The sequence below is a fragment of the Eurosta solidaginis genome, chromosome 1 (assembly GCF_040869045.1).
Source record: "Eurosta solidaginis isolate ZX-2024a chromosome 1, ASM4086904v1, whole genome shotgun sequence".
Lineage (NCBI taxonomy): Eukaryota > Metazoa > Arthropoda > Insecta > Diptera > Tephritidae > Eurosta > Eurosta solidaginis.
The window spans coordinates 52,023,397-52,046,900 of NC_090319.1; the positions used below are offsets into that span (position 1 = coordinate 52,023,397).

At 37.7% G+C, this 23,504-nt stretch overlaps 1 protein-coding gene across 2 annotated transcripts in view; it reads left to right on the plus strand.

The window, feature by feature from the left end:
- Nucleotides 1–23,504, plus strand: part of Nlg4 (Neuroligin 4) — a 735,191-nt gene that overhangs the window by 345,287 nt on the left and 366,400 nt on the right. For both annotated transcript variants that reach the window (XM_067789474.1, XM_067789484.1), the window contains exon 8: nucleotides 16,423–16,844. In XM_067789474.1, coding sequence (XP_067645575.1) covers nucleotides 16,423–16,844 — 422 coding nt within the window. The remainder of the gene's footprint in view (nucleotides 1–16,422; nucleotides 16,845–23,504) is intronic.

The window sequence follows — 23,504 nt, forward strand, 5'->3', positions numbered from 1 at the left end:
ATCAGGCCGGATAGGGTTCGGTCTTAGAGACTTGAATGTAGTGAAGGTAGACAAATCACATTGCACTCATTAGACAGTGATGACATTTGTTGCTAGGCTTCTACCACCAATTGCTGGCAAGCCTCCTATAATATGTGCGTGTTGATAGCCTGTTATAAAAAAAAAAAACAAATGTAAGGCGCGATAACCTCCGAAGAGATCTAAGGCCGAGCTTCTCTTCCAATTTGCGTCGTGCTCCTTTTGATTTTCCCTACAAATCGGTCGGACGGGACCTACATGTTTTATGCCGACTCCGAATGGCATCTGCAAGGCAGATGAGTTTTCACTGAGAGCTTTTCATGGCAGAAATACACCCGGAGTGCTTGCCAAACACTGCCGAGGGGCGACCCCGCTTAGAAAAATTTTCTTCTAATTGAAAATCTTATTTCTAAAATTTTGATGTTGCTTTGCCCGGGAGTTGAACCCAGGGCATACGGTGTGATAGGCGGAGCACGCTACCATCACACCACGGTGGCCGCCAGCCTGTTATACACTCCAAAAAATGAGCTTTAAGTAAGAGATTGCTAGTCTCTTCCGCTGCTTGGTTTAGCTCCGATCTACACTTTCCAAAACGCCAATAACATTCCTGTGAATAACATTAATCCTCTCACAAAATATCATTAATCCTCTTGCAATGCTCTTGCCAGGTATCCCTCTTATATCATGTTGTTGTTGTTGTTGTAGTAGTGATTCGCCCCATCCAATAGGTGCGATCATCTAATTACTTTGTAGTTTGAGTATACGAAGTAGGAGAGAGGGTTCGTCATGGCCCGCTAGGTTAGGTTTGGTTGAACTCGCCGGTCCATGAGGACCTCACGTTGACTTAATGAGTCCGTAGTGTTACCAGAAGCTTATTTTAACGACCAAACTGAAAAACCCTATAAAAACCAGGACTTATGTTATAACATAACTCCGTCATCTCAGCGTAAGCTTTCTAGGACTTAAGCCACTTGCTGCATCTAGATCTGACAGCTGTGTTATTCCAAATGGCTGAAGTTTTAGCCTGGCAAGCGCAGGGCACGAGCACAAAATGTGCTCGAACATTTCCTCCTCCAACACCTACACATAATCTTCGACACTTTACGGCCCCGCGCTTGAACCCACGCATTTCCCGCTTGGTGTAACATGTGCACCTCTCGCCTTCTCTTAATCTCGCCTAATCTAATTAGAACGTCTACAGAGCAAGCTTCAAGGGATGCGCACTTTTTAACTTTTTCATCTGCTTGTTCATTTCCATCTATTCCCATATGCCCTGGAACCCAATATAGATGTATGCTTCTTCCAGTCCCAATTCTTTCCAGGCACTGCTTACACTCTAACACACTTTTAGATGCTGTGCTATGCGAGATTATTGCCTTAATATAAAATTGCAATATAAAAGTTAACACGGTTGCAGTTTAAGCTATTCTCTCTTAGTATTTCTGCTGGTTTAGTTACGGCTAATATTTCAGCTTGGAAAACGCTTCAGTAATCTGGCAACTTGTAGAGGATTCGTTTATTTCCGAATCATCACCGTATAACACAGACCCTACTCTATCCACTACTTTGGAACCATCTGTGTACACATGTATCGCCTAGTTGCCATTTGAGCACCCTTACGCCATTCATCCACCTCTATGGCCAGCTAGTATATAATAAAACTTTTTCATTTCAATATAAGACCGCAGGCATCCACAATTTAATAAAACAAAAGAATTTAAATAGCATAATTACAAATTCGTTTGAAAATTCGACACAAAGTGCCATTAGCATTCATATATGTACCAACTGTAAACCACATACACACACTCACACACACTCACACACTCCCTTTGAACATAATTACATATTTGAAGCTCTACCACGTCTCAAATATGTTTTATGCGTATGGTTTAGCCCTTCTAAAGATAGAGCCAACCTTTAAAGATGACTTTTTGAATTAACAAGCAATTGGCGGTTTTTACTACAGGCATAAGCATATTTATTTCAGTATAAATGTGACCTCATGCACGATATTGCGTACATTAAAATAAATATAAAATATTACTATGAGTACTTAAATGAACCAATTTTATGTACAGCAGCGAACAGGAAAATAGCAGGCGCATTGATTTTTTAAATTTTTTTTTCCGAGGGTGTCTCAGATTTTCTTTCATACAAGAACAAAATTTTGACACTTTGTATGGAGGAAAATCTAAAACACGCTTCGGAAAAAAATTGTTTAATCTCTTAGACCAAAATTGATTGGCCTGCAATTATCTCACCATAAAAGTACAGAGAACTTAAGAAAAGAAGTCCGAAATTTTCGTAGTGATTTTCTCACGATTTATTTATTTTTTCGAAAAGTCAAAAACAACAACAACTAAAACGAATAACTTAGCCTAACTACAAAACAGACTAAGTAAATTAAGAAAAAATAATTTTAAAAAATGTTTATTAATTTTTATTGAAAACAATACTGACATGAAGTAATAATAATACTAAAAGCTAGAAAATAATTAGGTAGGTCCTAGGTACTAGTCATCACACTCCTCATCAATCTAGGATGTTGATCAAACAATTAAATAAAAGCGTTGGACGCGTCAAATTTCTATTGATAGTCATAAGTAAGACCAACTGAACCTTAATCAGGTTATACCACGCCTCACATTTTTAGAAATTTCACGCGCCCAACTCTTTTATTTAATTGCCTGATCAACATCCTAGATTGATGAGGAGTGTGATGACTAGTACCTGGGACCAAACTAATTATTTTCTAGCTTTTAGTATTATTATTACTTCGTGTAAGTATTGTTTTCAATAAAACCGTTTAACTAAATTTTTTTTTTTTATTATTTTATTTTCTAGTTTTTAGTCTTTATTTAATTGCCTATTATTTCTCATTTTGTTTAGTTCATTTAGTGACTCATTATTACATGAATTCTTTCCTGACAATTTATTACAATCTAAGTCCTCAATACATAATCCTTCCAAGGAGTTTATTCGACTCTGCGCCACGTATACTTGTCTGCCTCCAACTCCAAAATATTTTGATGTCACCTCTACCGGACTGTATGTAATATTTATTCCAAATATGAGCCAAATCGGACATCATAGGTCGCTTTCTATTCATGTATGTAGTAGGTGTTCCAAATATGAATGGGACCACAAATAGGATTTTTCGAAATATTGCGATCCATGCGCCACCTATCGGAATTTTTATTTCTTATTATTGGATCTTCATCGGATTCTGAACTATATTCCAAGTTTCAAACTTGTAGGTTATCGGGAAGTTACTTAAATTTCAATTACAAAATTCGTTTACAACGGCCGTGCAGCCTTGCGGACAGCCTGCCAAGTCAAGCTAAATAAATCCGTTAAAAATAGACTCTGTATAGGAAAGATTAAGCATAATAGAATTAGAGATCTCATTAAGTTCACGTAGAGAGCGCGACAATGGAGCATTTATCTCATATGTAGTTCGTAAATTTATGTTTAATATTATAACGAATTTACTGTAATTCCTCTTATTTGCAACCTTCTAATAACTTTCGTATTGCTAAACTGTTGAATCAATAACTCCAATATTTCGTAATGCAAATGGGCTTTATTAAAGTACTTCACAATAACACTGATACTTCACAACCAATAGCTTGCTAAAATGAAACTGATTGTAGCGCCTCTACTGTTGCTGCATTTTATACTCTATGATTTCCCCGTTGCATCTTCTAGGCGCTTACAGAATTCACTTAATTACTGCTGTATATGCTTCTCATATGCTGTGTATAGCTTCTCATATGTGCCTGCATTTATGAGCGACACTTCCACAATTATAATTGCATACTTTTGGCAGCATCTCAGATAAGATATCTGCATGTGTTTGTGCGTCTCTTCTCCGCTGCGTGTACGTACATATGTGTAGACATAATGATTGATCTATTGATGTGCATACAAGTCACTGCTTAGCATCGCTTAGAGATGACACTACCCCTTTAGGGTTGCTAATATTCGTAACACTGACCTCCACCTAAGTCTGATAGTCCCGATAAGACAAATATCTCTATCTAACCGCTGCTAGCCTCTCCAAATGAGCCACCCTTCTATTTCGTGGTTTCCCAATTGTTTGTATGCGGTAGATGACATCACTGATCCTCTTCACAACTGCACCGAAATTTGGATGGAAACCCTTTCCGCCGGTGAAGGTTGTATAGCAGTACCAAATCTCCCTCCAAGAAACCTTCCGAATTAAAGTTCTTGTCATTCCAGTATTTCATCTTACTACTCGTTACCCTGCGCCGTTCTCTCACACTCTGTTCTTTGGCCAATGAAGAACTATTTCGCAGAGCTTGATCTTGATGGATTAATTTTGTATCATCAGTATCGTCTTGACGTTTCACAACAGTACTGCGCGCTTGAAACCACCCTTGCATTCTTTCTTGAAAATTCGTTCCTTCGTTTTTGTGGGTCTATTTTTTTTTTCAATGCCAGTTTTTTTCTCGCAGGTACTTCTGATTTCGCTTTATTTGACCCATTCAATCCATCAACTTTTGGCTTTGACTTTCGTGGTTTTTGTCGAGTCTTCTCCACCAGTACTCGATTACTACTGAACCCTTTCGCCAAACTGAAGTTAAGTGGTATATCCTAGTTCCTATAACGCATAATCCTTCTCTGCATGTCGTGGTCATGGTCAACTAAGAAGTCCACTTGCAATATGACTTCATCAATAATCTCCGCTACAACGAATTTGTGTAGAATCATGACCTCCCCAATTAAGACTTCATATACCACTTTTCCCTGGACTTGGTTACACTAGCCAGTAATCGTTCGCAACCTTGCTCCAGGTAATAGCTTTACTCTCCTGTTGACCAAATCAGATGGGATCAAGGAATAAGATGCGCCTCTATCCACAGTCAGTACACATTCTTTGTCATCAACATTTCCTCTGACGTTAAGACTACTCGATATTCTTCCAATTTGCGAGACAGATATCACATGACATTCAAGAGCTGGTGCTAGCTCTAGATTTTTACATCTGGCACGCTGTTGCTCATCTCCTCCCGCTTTGCGTTTACGGCCACCCAAGTTGGAACTACCAGGACCGGTGCTGCAATGACGTGCAATGTGAATTGGGTTATCGCACTTGAAACAATTCATAACTCCGGCATATTTCTGTTGTAACCCATTCAGTGCTTCCAAAATTGTGTCTACCCAGTTTGGTCTTTCCACTTCCACGCAATGAGCTTTGTACGCTGGCTTACTCAAAAGTGAGGCTGTTTCCTGTGTCAGTGCATGCGATACCATTCCAGCAAATGTTAGTTTTGGATTCGCCTATGTAGCTCGTTTCGTTTCCACATCTCTTATGCCATTTATGAAGCTCTGGATTTTTACCCTATCGGTGTATTCCACCGGTGCGTCCGCATTTGCTAGATGGGCCAGTCTTTCGACATCCGACGCAAACTCCTGCAAAGTCTCATTCGCTTTTTGCGATTTTGCAACTCAATTTGATATATCTGTTTCCTATGCTCGCTTCTGTAACGTCTCTGTAGAGCGCTAACGTTTCAACGTTTTATAGTTGTACCGTTCGTACTCTGGAATTGTCTGTAAGATTTCAGCTGCAGGCCCTTTCAATGCCACGAACAGTGCAGCAACTTTATCTCCAGCATTCCAGTTGCTCACTGCTGACTTCTTCTCAAACTGAAGCTTGAATACCTGGAAAGGAACAGAACCGTCAAAAGATGGAGTTTTTGTTTTCGGATTGCTCACTGGAACAGCTGGGCGACTTAGTTGTAACTGTTGCATAAGACCTTTCAACGCTGCATTCTCGGTATGAATTTTGCCCTCGAGTTGTAAAATTTTTGCATCCTGCTCTTCCAGTTTCGCAAAGAGCTGCGATGATACCTCTTCCGAAATTTGTTCCGACATTCCAGATATACGTGCCTCTTGCGCTTCCAGTTGAGATGACATATATGTCTTCTGTTCTTCCAATTGAGATGAAATTTGCGACGCCATTTCTGAGGCGTGCCTCTTGTGACTCCAGCTGAGATGCCATTTTCGATGTTTGTGCAGATATTGTGTTCGTCACTGTCTGCAGTGTTTCGTTTTTTTCTTCCATTTTTGTTGTTGTTTTGTCACTAACAAAATGAAAAACATATTCCTCAGAATTTATTCCTTCAAATACCATAGCTACACTTAGTCGTCTTTGTAGCTGGGATTTATTGCCAAAAGTGGCCAATCCACGGATTTCCAACACCTCCTTCAGTTGCTGGATCATCAATTCACTCAACTTTGCCATGTCCAAGTTGTATTCCCAATCTTCGGAATTTATTCAACAATTCCTCTTCTGACACCAATTGTACCGAATTTACTGTAATTCCTCTTATTTGCAACCTTCTACTAACGTTCGTATCGCTAAACTGTTGAATAAATAACTCCAATATGTAATAATGCAAAATGGCCTTTATTAAAGCACTTCACAATAACACTGATACTTCACAACTAATAGCTTGATAAATGAAACTGATTGCAGCGCCTCTACTGTTGCTACCTTTTATACTCTATGACTTCCTCGTTGCATCTTCTAAGCGCTTCCAGAATTTACTTAGTTACTGCTATAAATTTTTAACTACAGATGCACGTGTATAGCTTCTCATATGCGCGTGTATTTGTGAATGACACTTCGATAATTAGATAATCAGATAAAATATATGCATGTGTTTGTTCGTCTCTTCTCCGCTACGTGGACGTACATATGTGTAGACATAATGATTGATATATTGATGTGCATACAAGTCACTCCATAGCATCACTTAGAGATGACAGTACCCCTTGTTGTTGCTAATGTTCGTAACAATATAAAAGGGGTTATAAGAAGAGACCTATTTGGAATAAGAAAATGAATCGCGTGCAGTAAAGAGGAGCAATCAATGTCTCTATTAAGAACTCCGAAAATGAAGGACAAGGGAAGGGTTGTCCTTCTGAGTTCTAATGATTTCAAATTAATTAGCAGCAAGAGGGAATGATAAGAAGTGATTGGGTTTGAAAAATGTAAGGATTGTAGGCAAAATTTTAGGAAAATCTTTTGGACTCACTCAATCCTGTCCATTACAAACTTGTGATAAGTCCTCCAAATAAATACAGCATATTCCAGTTTGGAACGAGCAAACGATAAGTAAAGCCATTTCAAGGTACAGAGATCTGAGGAGTAGGTGGTTATTGAAAGAGAACGAGGAGTCCAAAATAATCCCTAAGTCTTTAATATCATCAAGAAAGTGAAGACATTGTGAATTTTAGAAAATGTGACATGAAAGTATTTCTTGAGATGGAGAGATAGACGCGAATTACGGCACCGGATTGCCAATCTATCTATGTCATTAATGAACAAAATGAAAAAAATATAACCTAAGATGTTCCCCTGTGGTACCCCAGAGGTGGCAGTAAAAGAGTTTAAAAATACACCCTCAATAGAGACCATGCAGCGTCTGTTACTTAGGTAGGAATACAACCACCTGAGAAATACAGAGTGAAAACCAAGGGAAGCGAGCTTACGTAGTAACATATTGTGAGATACCTTGTCGAAAGCATTAGAGAAGTCGGTATGAATGCAATCTACTTAATGACTTGAAGAGCATGCTTCAATGCAATATGCACTAAATAAGGCTAAGTTTGTGACGGTAGACCGTCCTACAACAAAGCCATGCTGGTTTGGTAGTAACAAGTTTTTTGCGGCAAAATATATTTTACCCTTAACAATCCATTCGAAAAGTTTAGAAATTATAGATTGCCTAGATATTATCCTATAGTTAGGCACGTTATTCTTTTTGCCATTTTCGAAAATTGGGGGAAATATATGCAAGTTTCCAGGCATCCGCAAAGATACCAGAACTTAGAGATTGGTTAAATATGGCCAATAGTGTGGCTACAATAGCAGAACAATCTTTGAGGAGGGCGGTACTTAGACCATCTCAATCAGTCTGAGTAGAGTTTTTCAGACTATTGATACCGTTACTAATGTCGTTTGTGGTAAGCCGTAGGTCATTGAAATTCAAGGCTGATACATGGTCAGAATGACCATCATAGTTTGGTGAAACAACCTCATCAATTGTGAAGTTGGATTTAAAAAATTTGGCAAATAAATTTGCAATGTCTGCGGGCGAGGTAGCAAGTTTATCACCCAAGCAAACAGCAGCAGGCACCCCAAATCCACCCTTTTTGGATTCGATAAAATGCCAGAAGTTTTTGGGATTAGACTTAATGTTTGATTCAACCCCAAGTACATAACTACTATAAAGAAATTTGTTAAGGAAATTAAACTCTTAAGCTGTATAAATGTCCTAAATGGATTTGATCCTTGGATTTCAGGAACGCAGGCGACCAGATGTTTGTACTCGCGCGTGGTAGATCTGATAGGACTGTTTTGAGTTAGTACAATAGATAATTCTATCGATATTAAAATCATGGTATTCTTGTACTGATTTGGACATACGACATCCCAAGATTATTCTATTCCTAGATAGAATTGAACATCTAGTTGACAATCACAAAAGTTAAAATTAATACCATAGTCATCTAGAAGCTCAACTTATCGCTCCTATTCGGAGCATAGGGCGACTTGAGTTTTCAAAATTCACAGAATTTCCACTGCTAATTTCTGCTTGTTGCTGTAGGTACTATGACCTGGTTCGCATTTAGAAAAATACTTATAAAAAACAAAAATAACAAGAACGGAAGACTAAGTTGATGGGTGTAGCCGAATATTACATACACAGCTGAGAGCTACGGAGACAAAAAACAGAAAATCACCATGTAGGAAAATGAATCTAGGGTAACCCTGGAATGTGTTTGTATGAATGGGTATCAAATGGAAGGTATTAAATAGTAATTTAAGAAGGAGATTGCCATAGTTCTATAGGTGGACGCCATTTAGGGATATCGCCATAAAGGTGGACCAGGGCTGACTCTAGAATTTGTTGTACGATATGGGTATCAAATGAAAGGTATTAATGAGCATTTTAAAAGGGAGTGGGCCTTAGTTCTATAGGTGGTCCCCTTTTCGAGATATCGCCATAAAGGTGGACCACGGGTAACTCTATAATGTGTTTGTACGATATGGGTATCAAATTAAAGGTATTAATGAGTGTTTTAAAAGGGAGTAGCACTTAGTTGTATATGTGAAGGCGTTTTCGAGATATCAACCAAAATGTGGACCAGGGCGACAGACCATCATCTGTCGGGTACCGCTAATTTATTTATATATGTAATACCACGAACAGTATTCCTGCCAAAATTCCAAGGACTTTCTATTTCGCCTTGCAGAATTTTTTCATTTTCTTCTACTTAATATGATAAGTGTCACACCCATTTTACAAAGTTTTTTCTAAAGTTATTTTTTGCGTCAATAAACCAATCCAATTACCATGTTTCATCCTTTTTTTAAACCGTTTTATTTAGCTTGAGTTGACAGGCCGCATGGCCGCATGCACTGCTGCACGACCGTTGTGAAAGAATCTTGTAATTGAAATTTAAGTAACTTCCCGATAAGCTACAAGCATGAAACTTGGACAATAGTTCAGAACCCGATGACAATGCAATAATAAGAAAAAAATCGCCGCTGGTGGCGCATGGATCGGGATATTCGCAAAAATCGTATTTGTAGACCGATTAGGCTCATATTTGGAACACTTAATACATACAAGAATAGAAATCGACCTGTGAAAGAAAATCGCCGCTAGGTGGCGCATGGATCGAGATATTCACAAAAATCGTATTTGTGGCCCGATTTGGCTCATATTTGGAACACATAATACATACAGTCCGGTAGAAGTGACATCAAAATATTTTGGAGTTGGAGGAGGGACAAGCATACGTGGCGCATAGTCGAGTAAAGTCTTTGGAAGGATTATGTATTGAGGACTTGGGTTGTAACAAATTGTCAGGAAAGAGTCCTTGTAATAATGAGTAACTAAATGAACTATATAGAATGAGAAATAATAGGCAATTAAATAAAGACTAAAAACTTGAAAATGATATAATTAAAAAAATTTTTTAAGTTAAACGATTTTATTGAAAACAATACTTACATGAAGTAATAATAATACGAAAAGCTAGAAAATAATTAGGTAGGTCCTAGGTACTAGTCATCACACTCCTTATCAATCTGTGGCTTTGATCCTACCTAATTATTTTCTAGCTTTTCGTATTATTATTACTTCATGTAAGTATTGTTTTCAATAAAACCGTTTAACTTAAAAAATTTTTTTAATTATTTTATTTCATATTTGGTATAGAATTATGGCATTTTTTTTTCATTTTTCGTAATTTTCGATATCAAAAATGGGGGCGTGTTCATAGTCGGATTTTAGCCATTTTTTACACCAAGATAAAGTGAGTTCAGATAAGTACGTGAACTAAGGTTAGTATTGATATATCGATTTTTGCCCAAGTTATCGTGTTAACGGCCGAGCGGAAGGACACACGATCGACTGTGTATAAAAACTGGGCGTGGCTTCAACCAATTTCGCAGTTATCGTCATAGAATCTATGGCCCTACCAAATTTCACAAGGATTGGCTAATTTTTGTTCTACCTTTGGCATTAAAATTATCCTAGACAAATTATATGAAAAAGGGCGGAACCACTCCTATTTTCAAATTTTCTTTTATTTTTGTATTTTGTTGCATCATATCATTACTGGAGTTGAATGTTGTCATAATTTACTTATATACTGTAAGGATATTAAATTTTTTGTTAAAATTTGACTTTAAAAAATTTGTTTCTTTTTTTCTTGAAGTGGGCGTGGTCGTTCTCCGATTTTTTATTATGCATACATATAATATTAAGACTAGCGTTCCTGCCAAATTTCATCATGATATCTTCAACCGCTGCCAAATTACAGCTTGCAAAACATTTAAATTACCTTCTTTTAGAAGTGGGCGGTGCCACGCCCACTGTCCAAAATTTTACTAATTTTCTATTCTGTGTCATAAGTTCAACTCACCTACCAAGTTTCATCGCTTTATCCGTCTTTGGTAATGAATTATCGCACTTTTTCGGTTTTTCGAAATTTTCGATATCGAAAAAGTGGGCTTGTTTATATTCCGATATCGTTAATTTTAAATAGCGATCTGAGATGAGTGCCCAGGAACCTACGTACCAAATTTCATCAAGATACCTCAAAATTTACTCAAGTTATCGTGTTAACGGACGGACGGGCGGACAGACGGACATGGCTCAATCAAATTTTTTTTCGTTGCTGATGATTTTGATATATGGAGGTCTATATCTATCTCGATTCCTTTATACCTGTACAACCAACAGTTATCCAATCAAAGTTAATATACTCTGTGAGCTCTGCTCAACTGAGTATAAAAAGTTCTGACCCTACCTAATGTATATTCATACAACATCATGCAGTTTAGAACACGCCCACTTGAAGTGACAGGCACAAACATATATACATATTCATAATATAAACAATTGCCGTTAGTTGCTTGTATGAAGGCTACATTTCCTATTTATATCTACTCACGCCTCTATTTGCTTACAGTTACGCTTGTGGGTCACATAACCCATAAAACAAATTAAATATATATTTTTAATAAACGCACTTTTATACATAGCAACGTAATAATTTATGTGCGTAACCACCCTCATGCCAGGAAAACACTTGTCACAAATTTAAATATAGCTATGTTTTATAGACACATATTTGTACCTCGCTGCACGCGAAAGATATTCAATGTCCTTGTTAAAAAGTGTGTACGCACAAATCACTACTTTACCTTCATACAAATGTACTTGGAAGGAGAGTGAAAGTCAGTCAGTCAGTAAAGTGCAATTCTTAACCCAAATGCCTTAATAGTTTTGAGGCAAGCACGCAACCGATTAGTGGGAGATCAGAATAGCATTAGCTTTGTTTCTAAAAACTACAGTTACAGCTAGAAAAAATGCGTGAGTACCAAGTAATCCTGATACGCGATGTATTAACATAGAAGTGTATATTAGAACGATTTTCCATCATCCCTTATCAAAATGCATGCTTCGAAGACGTTCCAATTAGATTGGGCGAGATTAAGAGAAGCCTATAGGTGCACATAATCGACCAAGCGGAAAAGGCGGGGGTCCAAACGCGGCGCTGTAAAATTTAGAAAATTATGTGTACATCTTACAACCTTATACTATCAAAATTGCTACTATCATTAAAAAGAGAGGTTTGTAGGCTCGTGACGGGTATTCTGACTGGGCAATATCTTTTGGTGTCGCATGCTTTTAAATTAGGCTTGGTCAGTGAAAGTAGATGTAGGAAGTGCGGATTGTATGAGGAACGATCGCGAACGCTTTGTGCTCGTGCCCCGCGCTTGTTAGGCTAAGACTTCAGCTATTAGGAGTGATATAACTGTCATATCGTAGTCAGTGGCATAATTCCTAGAGACCTTCTAGTATTTGCCAAGAGGATGGAGTTATTTTATAATATAAGTCTTGGTTTTTTCAGTTTGGTAGTTAAACACACTTCTGGTAGCATAACGGCCTCATGTAGCCTATGTGAGGTCCTCATGGACCGGTCATTTCAACCAAACCTACCAAGATCTCGCCGCAAGAGAAGCAACTTTATCTAAACAAATAATTTTGGGCTTGTTGAGAAGAGTATCGTTAGCTTCTTATCGGTAACAGCGTATAGCAAATTATTATCGTCGAGCTATCGCACAGTGGTCGGTTCCATATGCCAAAAATAAAAAAATCAAAGTGAAAAGTTTGTCACCAAATGTGTCGTTAGTATCTCTTATTAGAACAGCCTTTTAAACGAATATTGAAGTCAAAAGTATTTACTTCATTCTGAAATAATTTGAGTGTATTAACTTGTGTGGTTTTTTTTTTTTTTTTATTACCTTTATATTAAGTCCATTTCATGTTTGTCACCTCATTTCCATACGAATTTTTGACCCACGGACTTTTTTGGTAACTTCCCGTAAAGCTAGACACTTGATACTTAGAACATAGTTCAGATCTGGGAAACATTACAATGCGAGTGAAAAAAATCCGCTAGGTGGCGCAAGGATCGAGATATACAGAAAATTAATTTTAAAATGGAAATTTTGCGATCGACTTTTAACTAACTTCTCGGTGATCCAGAGACTTGAAACTAGGCACCCGGTTGGAGGCTTGATGACAATACAATTTACAGAAAACAAAATGCCGCTAGGTGGCGCGCTAAGTGAGATAACTACAAATCCTTGAAAAACGAGGGGATCGATTTTTGAGTAGCTTCCCGGTGAGATGGAGATATGAAACTTAAACCGTAAGTCAGAACCCGTCGACAATGCAATAGTTTATCAAAAAAATTTCATTAGGTGGCACATGGATGGAGATATTAGGAAAATTAATTTTAGTTTGAGAATCTTTCATTCCATTTTTAACTAACTTCCCGGTTACCTAGAGACTTGTAACTTAGCACGTGGTTCGAGACCCGGTGACAATATAATTTGTAGTGAACAAGGTTCCGCTAGGTGGCGTGCTAATTGAGATAACTACAAATCCCTGAAAAACGAGGGGAATCTTGCGATCGATTTTTGAGTACCTTTCCGGTGAGCTAGAGACTTGAAACTTGGGCCGTGGGTCAGAACTCGATGACAATGCAACATTTGATCAAAACAAATTCGCTAGATGGCACGCGGATCGAGATAGTAAGAAAACAAATTTTAATTTGGGAATATTTCAATCCATTTTTAACTAACATCCAGGTTACCTAGAGACTTGAAACTTAGCACTCAGTTAGAGGCCTGGTGACAATAAAACAAAGGAAACAAAGTTCCGCTAGGTGGCGCGCTAGTCAAGATAACTACAAATTCTTTAAAAACGGGGGAATCTTGCGATCAATTTTCGAGTAACTTCTCGATGAGCTAGAGACATGAAACTTGGGCCGTAAGTCAGAACCCTGTGAAAATGCAATATTTTATTCAAAAAATTCCGCAAGGTGGCACATGGATCGAGATACTGAGAAAACTAGTTTTAAATTTGGGATCTTGCAATCAATTTTTAATAAATTTCCTGGATATCTAGAAACTTGGAACCTGAAATATAGTTTCAAACTCAGTGAAAGTGCAATGTTTGATCAAAAAATTTGAGCTACGTAACGCACAAGTCGAACTCTTTAGAAGATTATGCCATACCTTCATGGCTAGCCTCCTGAGTTTTGCAGGCGTTGTAGAATTCCACCTCGTTGAAGGCCCAACTCAATGCGCGTCCTCTCATACTTTTAGGCGTAGCGACTTTCACCACGATTCTTTTAGACTTTCAGGCGTATGCGATTTTCACCACGATTTGCAGCTGTTTGAACGAATAAATATAAGAATTTTCACTTCGGAATTACTTAAATTACTAATCAAAGTTGCAATTGCTTTATTGTAGGCAGTACTAAAAAATTTAAAATAAAAAGACGATAAAAAAATTTTAAGGACTAACTTTATATAAATGGACCACAAAATAGAAGGCACTTTTTCTTTAATGCAGACATAGTCTTGTAGAATTTTGACTAAAAAACTTTAACAATAGCTCTTGTAAAAGAATTTTGGGATTTAAAATTATAAAGCTGGAGCGCAATCTTTCAAGGCAAACCATGTACTTGGGATTTATTAATTGAGCGCGTGTTCTACCTTTATAATTTTAAATCCCAAAATTCTTTTACAAGAGCTATTGTTAAATTTTTTTAGGCAAAATTCAACAAGACTATGTCTGTATTAAAGGAAAAATCGCCTTCTCTTTTTTGGTCCATTCTTTATTAGTGTTTATTTGCACAAATATTTCAATTTTAGCTAAAGTTTTAGTTGGGTTCCTCACCGATCCTTACTTTGAGATTTATATCTAATTATTAGCTATAGTTTTATAATTCTAAAGTGTTAATATCAGCTGCCACTTTCTGCCACTAACTGTGTTTTGCGACAGTTTTCTGATAGCATCAACCTGATATATTATTGGCGTATGTTATATGTACTCACATGTAACATACGACATTATTTTATCCAACCGACGATATACAAATGTAAACTTTTTTGTGTGTTTGTTGTTTTGTTATTGTTATGTATGCAAGATCTTTTAACAACTTTAATTTCTCTATTTAATCCTATTAAACATTGTATTTGCGATAGACACATCTTACCACTTTTGCCCCCACATCTACTTACTTTTTGTATGCATTAGGTGAAAGTGGGTGTTTGTCGATCTGTATGAAGGTATCACCCGCACCAATTTTATTGAAAAAATAATTCTCACATGTTTTTAAAGCCGTGACCAAAGTTTCACGTTGATATCTCTACCGGAAGTATTTTTGGCCACCAACTCCATATAAGACCGACCACTGTGTATCGGCTTGTTATCGCAGAGTCATAGGCTGCTTATTGGCTTTCGGTATACTTGCTATCAGGGATAAAAAAACTTGATAACTCTTTTTTTATAACAAATTCATGATAATCATTATATTTAACTCCAATAACAAACCGAAAACTTTTCGATAAAAAATCGATAAAAAAAAGTGAGGCGCTATAACCTCCGAAGAGAATTGAAGCTGATTTGCTTCGTGCTCCGTTTTAATTTTTACTACAAATTGAAGGGACGGGACCTTCATATTTTATTTAGACTCAGAACCGCATCTGCAAGGCAGATGAATTTTCACTGAATGGCAGAAATACACTCGGAGCGTTTGGCTTATCACTGCCGAGGGTCGGCCACATCTAGATACACTTTCATCATATTTTTTCGCGGAAAGAACTTTCGTCTCGGTGATTAAAATAACGGGGAAGATTGTTTCGAAAAGGGATTCGATACGTACCTAGTTACCCTCGATCGCCATTAGCCGTTGTGCTCATACTGTTCAGGGGGAGGCGACCCGTAGTTGCCTTCGTGGCCAATCCTCCGGTTAAAATATCAACTGCGGCCACCTTTTCCTTTGGCTTAGGTTAGTCAGGTTGTGAGGCTACAGTCCCGGTTCCAGCCCCAGTCCCAGCGCAAGTCCCAGTACTAGGCGACCCGTAGTTGCCATAGTGGCCATTCCTCCGGTTAAAATATCGATTTCGGCCACATTTTCCTTTGGCTCACGTTGGTCAGGTCCCAATTCCAGTCCCAGTCCCAGTCCCAGTCCCAGTCCCAGTCCCAGTCCCAGCCCCAGTCCCAGTCCCAGTCCCAGTCCCAGTCCCAGCCCCAGTCCCTGTTCCAGTCTCAGTCTCAATCATAAAAAAACAAAAACAAAAGTATTGTCTAAAAAGGCAATATTAAGGGTAGGACCACTCTTACATTTCGGGGTATGAAAACTAGATAATATCCGATTCTGAGACCAACTCAATATGCTAAGAATAAAGATGTTATAATAAAAAATACGTTATACCAACAACTTAGCACACGCAGTCCATAATCAATAAATATTTTCTGCCTTGTCTTACAGATTGTCAACGAATACACAGATTGGGATCGCACCTCCCAACACCCCATAAATACGCGTGACACAGCTGTTGCAGCACTATCCGATGCGCAATTTGTTGCACCTATTATACGAACTGGTGATCAATTAGCAGTCAATTCACCACCTCCGATTTCAAATAGTGGCTCGGGTGGAGGAGGTACAGCTTCAGCATCGACCGCATCGGGTATACATGCAGGACGTTGTTATTTTTATGTTTTCGACTATCAAACAAAAGATGGCGATTACCCACAACGTATGGGCACGGTGCATGGTGAAGATTTGCCTTATATATTTGGTGCACCATTGGTGGATGGTTTTAGTCATTTTCCGCAGAATTATACAAAATCTGAAATTGCACTCTCTGAAGCAGTAATAATATTTTGGACGAATTTTGCGAGAACGGGGTAAGTGCATGGAAAAAAAAAATACAGATTGTATAAGTCTTAGATAGAATCACCTCTTTATCATTTCTTTAGATTTTGTTTATAAGAATTTTTGAAAAAAAAAACCTTTTTTTTGGATTCGGGTAAGCTGAATTAAGCTGAAGGAGGTAGTACTTTAATATAAATATATAAATTTCGTGTCTCGTTGTTTCCCCCCGATGGGCTTCTTAAAGATTTCATCAAATTTGCGCCCCGTGTGCAGTTTGATCCATTTTGAGAGAGCGTTCCTGTGAAGTTTCTTTTCGGGAAGTGGACCAGAGACCCATCTATTCGAACTATTCACGGTTTGATTTGTCTGAAATTTGGTATATAGATAGCCTTTTGCCTTGATAAGTATTTATGACTCTTTTTTTCCAGGATATGGAGCAAGGACCAACTGGGACCTGGACTGGGACCAGGACTGGGAGTGGGACTGGGACTGGGACTGTGACTTGGACTGGGAATGGGACTGGGATTGGGACTGGGAACAAGAGATTCATAAAAGTTATAAGAACTATAGAGAAAAGGAAAGAGGGAAAGAAAGAGAGATAGAGCTAGACGAAAAGAGAGAGATAGGTATAGATGCAGCGGAAAAGAAATGAGGGAAAGACGGAGAGGGAGAAATAGACGCAGAAAAAGAGAAAGGCAGAGGAAAGAGTGAATAAAAAGATATGGTAAATGAGGAGAGAGCGGAAGGGAGAGTAAGAGGTAAAAACTACTTAAAGTTACGCAGATTGATCACAGCTTGGGCAGAACAACGTCTGCCAGGTCCTTTAGAATACATATATAAAACTCATCAGTTTATAATTTTATCAACAAAAAATCATTTTCAAATTTCTTTTACAAACAATCTTCTCACGTATGAAAATATCATTTAATTGGATTTAAAAAATCTGTTTAAAACCAAATTGAATTTCGCTTCACCAAGCGTAAACTTTGTCACAAAAACTTTAATAAATTTACTTCATATCAGAGTCCTTGTTCAGAGTTTCCCTTGCATACAAAGTGTTGAATGCAACGAGCCAAGCATAAATTTCAAAATGTCTAATGAACTTATTTTTTATTTTTTCTTTATTTAGTAGCTCACTCTTTGCGAGTTTTTGGTATGATATAATTTTTGTGATGTTCGTTATGGTCTTGACTTATACGTGTTACTTTTTAATTCCTCATGACTGAATTATTTGCTTTTTCAACATACAACACATGTAGATACATATAGGATACAGCAGCGGCATAAAAATAGCCCTTTTTATCAACTTTCGGTATTTTGGAAAAAGATTTCTATGAGTTTTGTAGTTTAAAATATACAAACCAATCTCAAAAACCTTTTAGAACGAATTAGAAAATTCGATAAAATTGTACAAAAATATCTAACTTTTTTTTTGATGTTCTCTTAATTTTTTGGGTATGCAGTTTTGTAGCCCAATCTATTTAAATTAAAAGTACGAGTTATGGGTCTCTCAAAACTCGCATTGATTTTAGATAATTTTGTTTTTTTTTTCTATATGCTGTTTCAGGTTTTCCTCCATAAAAAGGTTGGTTTTCTTCATAAATATTTTTAATTTTATTTATATTTTCTAAATAAATAAATAGATAAATAATAACAATAATAATAATAACTTGTACTTTGTGCGGCTCGAAATGATTGGGGTTCAAACTGGTTACTCAAAAAGTTCTGAGCGCTTCATAAAAAGTTCGAAATAGTTGGCATAGTTTGAGTTATAATATTAGAGTTTTTTTAATATTGTAACGAATATTAGCAGCATTAAGGGATACTATCATATCTAAGACGATGCTAAGCAGTGACTTGTATGCACTTCAATAATTCAATCATTATGTCTACACATATGTACATACACGCAGTGGAGAAGCAACGCACAACCACATGCATAAATCTGAGATACTCCCGAAAGCAAGCATGCTTAACCAACGATACGATATCATTTCGTTACGATAATTAACGTTAATAAACGAAACAAAGTCATTTCGTTTCGTTTATTAACGTTAAGAACGTCAAATTAACGAAATGATTTTGTTTCGTTTTCTGCCCTATCAAAACGAAATCAAATCGTTTATGTTGATTATTAATTTCAAACTATGCTGGCAAAGCTGATTGATGGCGGAGTCATTAAAGGTGAAAGCATTAGCCAAGCTGATTGCAACTTTTCTCATGAATTTTGACAGCACGAACATTTCTCAGAGTATTTTTGACATTACCACCAACGAATTACACAAACAAATTACATGGAGTTTGTGTGTGTATGTCCGCTCGCTGTTACCACCTTACGGCTTCACCATGGCTATAGCATTGCCAGCACAATTGAAACATAAAGTATCACGTTTTTGTTAACGTTTTTAACGTTAACGGAAGCTTTTCGTTTCAGTTAAAAACGAGATAGAATTTATCTTGATAATTTCTTTATCGATAATATTTTGAAGTGTTTCAACAGAAACGGTGGAACGGTGGCATCCCTGCCCGAAAGTAAACAATGGTTGTGCAAGTGTCGCTTACACATACAAACACATGCATATATCTTATCTGAGATGCTCACAAAAGTATGCAATTATAATTGTGTTCACACATACATGCGCATATGAGAAGCTAAAAACGTAGTAATTTTATAGCTGATGGCCAACTAGTAGATTCTAAAAATGGAAGCGCCTAGAAGATGCGAACGAGAAATCACAGAGTATAAAAAGGCAGCAACAGTGGAGGCGCGTCAATCAGTTTCATTTAAGCAAACTATTGATTGTGAAGTATCAGTGTTATTGTGAAGTACTTTAATAAAGGCCATTTTGCATTACTAATTATTGGAGTTATTTATTCAACAGTTTAGCGATACGAACGTTAGTGGAAGGTTGCAAATAAGAGGAATTGCGCAAAATTCGTTACAATATAAATAACTAAGCCTTGTGTAGAACACCACGCAAGCAGGGAAAGTTTCTGACTTCCGTTCACCACGTAATGCCCAGAGCGATTCTTTTGTATGCATTTCAAGTGATTTACTACTGCCGGTCACTGGCGGCCAGGTTATCCATGGGTAGCTACTTAACATTCATCTAGTTGTTTGCTTATGTAAAAAGGTGACAATTTGACTAGACGACTCCGTTACAATCGGTTTAGGAGCTAGTTGGTGGGTTGACTTCATCTTAGCGTCTGACCACCATAAGATGCGATTGGAAACAGGCGTCTGTCTTTGAGCAAGCAGCTTGCTGAATAAGCGTGCAAGTAATACTCTCATCACAAAACCACACTCCAAAAAACATTATATAAAGAGACAACTTTTTGCTGATGGGGACTACGTCAAAGGTTTACATTGCTATGATTTGGGGGAATTCATCTGGAATGTTCGTTGCCTAGATCGGATTGGTGCAGATGACTCACATATGTGAGCTGCACCCACCATGTTATGAAAGTCGTGCTTTGCAACTGCAACGCCAAGGTGGGCAAAGCAGGTACTTTTGGTCAATGATTTCGCTTATCGAATCTCACACTTGCTCTCTGAGTGCACAAGTTAAGCCGACGGTATGCAAGAGCAAAGGGACATATCTCTAAAATAATACGTGCCGAGCCAAGTACAAAATTATTTACCCAAAATTTTGGCAATAGAAAATGATTTAAATTCGAGAAAAACTCCTATAAAAAAGAAAACCAAGGCCTGGTAACCGATATACAGATAGTGCTTAGATTATGAAGGCAATAGTTCTCTTAGCTCCTAATTCTGTGCCACTCAGAAAAGCAATAACCCCACTTCCTTGCTTACCCAACGCTTAACCATTTAAAAGATTACGGCCAACAAGGCGTGCGAGTCGCTTCTTCTGAGGGTTTACTGGCGACAATTCGTCACACCAAATCGGTTTCTTTAGCGGCCGCCATGGTGTGATGATGGCATGCTCCACCTACCACACCGAGGATCCTGGCTTCACCCACCGGGCAAACCGACGTCAAAATTTTAGAAACAAGTTTTTTAAATTAGAAGAAAATTCTTCTAACGGGGTCGCCTCACGGTAGTGTTTAACAAGCTATTCCTGCCATGAAAAACTCTCAGTGAAAACACATCTGGCTTGCAGACGTAGTTCGGTTTCGTCATAAAACAAGTAGGTTCTGTCCCGCCAATTTGTAAAAAAAATTCTAGGGAGCAAACCGCAAATTGGAAGAGAAGCTCGGCCTAAAGCTCGTCGGCGGTTGTCGCACCTTACATTTTTATTATTTAAATCGTTTTCCACCTGGTCCCTCCAGAGGAGTGTGCGTCACACTCTACATCTGCTTCCATAGGCGGGTTCCTAAGAATATACTTTCTTAACCAGAGCATCATCTTTCTTTCGCATTATCTCTACCATGTAGTATAGCCACTGTGTTTTAATTCGTTGGGCTATGTTGGTGTCTGCTTACGCTGGAACAACTCATCATTAAATCTTCTTAGTTAATTGCCGTGTACAACGCATAGGGGTCATAAATCTTTCGAAAAACTTTTCTCTCGAACACCGCCAGAGCCACCTCATCTGAGTTACAATCCACGCTTCTGTGCCGTACAGCAACGTGAGTAAGATATGTGACGTGTAGAACAGGATTTCCGTTTTCCGAGAGTGGACTGTACTTTTCATTTCACTACCTAGTTCAAAGTGGCATCTACTGGCAACAGTGATACCTCGCTGGATTTACGAGCTGATGTTGTAGTTTGTTTTAACGCTGGTTCCCAAATAAGCGAAGCCTTTTACTATTTCGAAATTATGACTGCCAAGAATCGCTTGGTTGTCAAGGCGCAAATACGCTGCCTCTTTACTTGATGAAAGCAGCTGATCCGGTTTGTTTTCACTTACCACCAAACCCACATTTTTGTGTGTCAATTCTTATCTCACGGTTTTTTTCAAAGTGCTTAGTTAACCTTCATCTGCTCTTAAAAAAAACTTACGTTTCTGACGTTCCTGCGTCGTTTTCGACGCATATGTAGTTATTCAAATTTTTTAACATACAAAATGTATTTAAGTACGCAATAACTTTTGCAAAATTGTAATTTTTTTATTTATTTTACAAAAAGTAGTCATTTTTATTTTAAAGAATTATTAGGCAAGCTTATTTTCGATGCATTTAATGCATATGTTCCTATTATGAACGGTCTTGCATGCCCCTTTTTTACAGAAGCAGCAAATGGTAGTATTATTTTTGGAAGCTTCATTTTTTTCCCAGCACATCAAGCACCTTTGTCTGCCTTTTATTTGTTGTGGAACACTTTTTTAGATGTAACATGTTTAGATGAGGAAGCAATTTCAACTAAATTTGCTTCTGGACTGGTTCTCGGTTTACAGTTCTATTTTCCATATATGGTGTGGCTAGCGATAATCCTAGTTCCTTTATAAAATTCCTTCGAATAGTTGTTTTCTGGTTACGCTGCCAATCAGAATTAATTTCATTGAAAATTATGAACGCAGCAGATATTTCTATTATATTGGCAAACACAGCCATGGGCCATCGATTAGTTTTCCTCTTGCAACTATAGCATGAAAGCATTTTATCAACTGTATCGACTCCTCCTGTTTTAAAAGAAAAACAAACTTAGTCATCCAAAAAAAAAAAACACATATAAATAAGTTTACCATACACGGACCTTTTGTTTTATTATAGTAGTTTATAATAGATGGTAGCCTTTTAGTCCCGTCTTGGACTTCGATAGAGTTGTGCAAAGTACTTTGTAAAATTGCACATTTATTTTTCCTTCCAATGTAAGAAACAAGTGCAGTATTATTTGTGAATGCGAATGTTGACTTGAACAATGGTAGATTTTTGCATTTTAGGATAATTGGAGGGATCGATGTCTTATTTTTTCTCATAGTTCCCACCATTGTAATACCTCTTGCTAATAATTCCTGGCCGAGGCCATATGAGGAAAAAATATTATCCATTGTCACGTTGTGACCTTTCAACCCAGAAACCATATCCAAAACAACTCGTTGACCCTGATTTTTTTCGCATATGCTCACACCGGCTGGTTTACCCAGCAGCTTTCAGAGCAGACACACAACCAAAACTTGATTCCATATTTTTCTGGTTTGGAAGGCATATACTGCCGAAACTTGCACCGGCCTCTGAAACCTAGTAGCTGCTCATCAACAGTTACACATTCGTGTGGGTTGTAATAGTCTGCTAATAGATCTGACCATTTTTCAAATACCTCTCTAATGGGAGCAAATTTATCTGGAGACGTTTGCTGTCTGCGACTCATAGCATCATCAAAACGAAGTACTTGCGTACATATTGGAATGTGTTCCATCTTTCGAAAGGTACAATGGATCACCGTTTGAAACAGTACCAATACCATCACTTCTAGTAGATCGAGTATTATTATCTTCTTCGCATTCACTACCATCCAAAAAAGTTTCACTTTCACTACCTCCTGACACACCAAGCATATAATCATCACTTATATCGGAGAGCAGATGACGCAAAGAGCAGATGAAGCTTAAAATCTTGTCGATGGTAGATTTCTCAAATATGAAGCCGCACTGATAAGGGTCAAGCTGCTGATTTACGGTGAATATCAATCTTTCGCGCAGTGCGCTGCAGCGAAACATATATGCGTTACTAAGAAGGTTGACAGGATTCCCCCTTATTTTTAACTGTAAAAAGAACACTCACGCCATCAC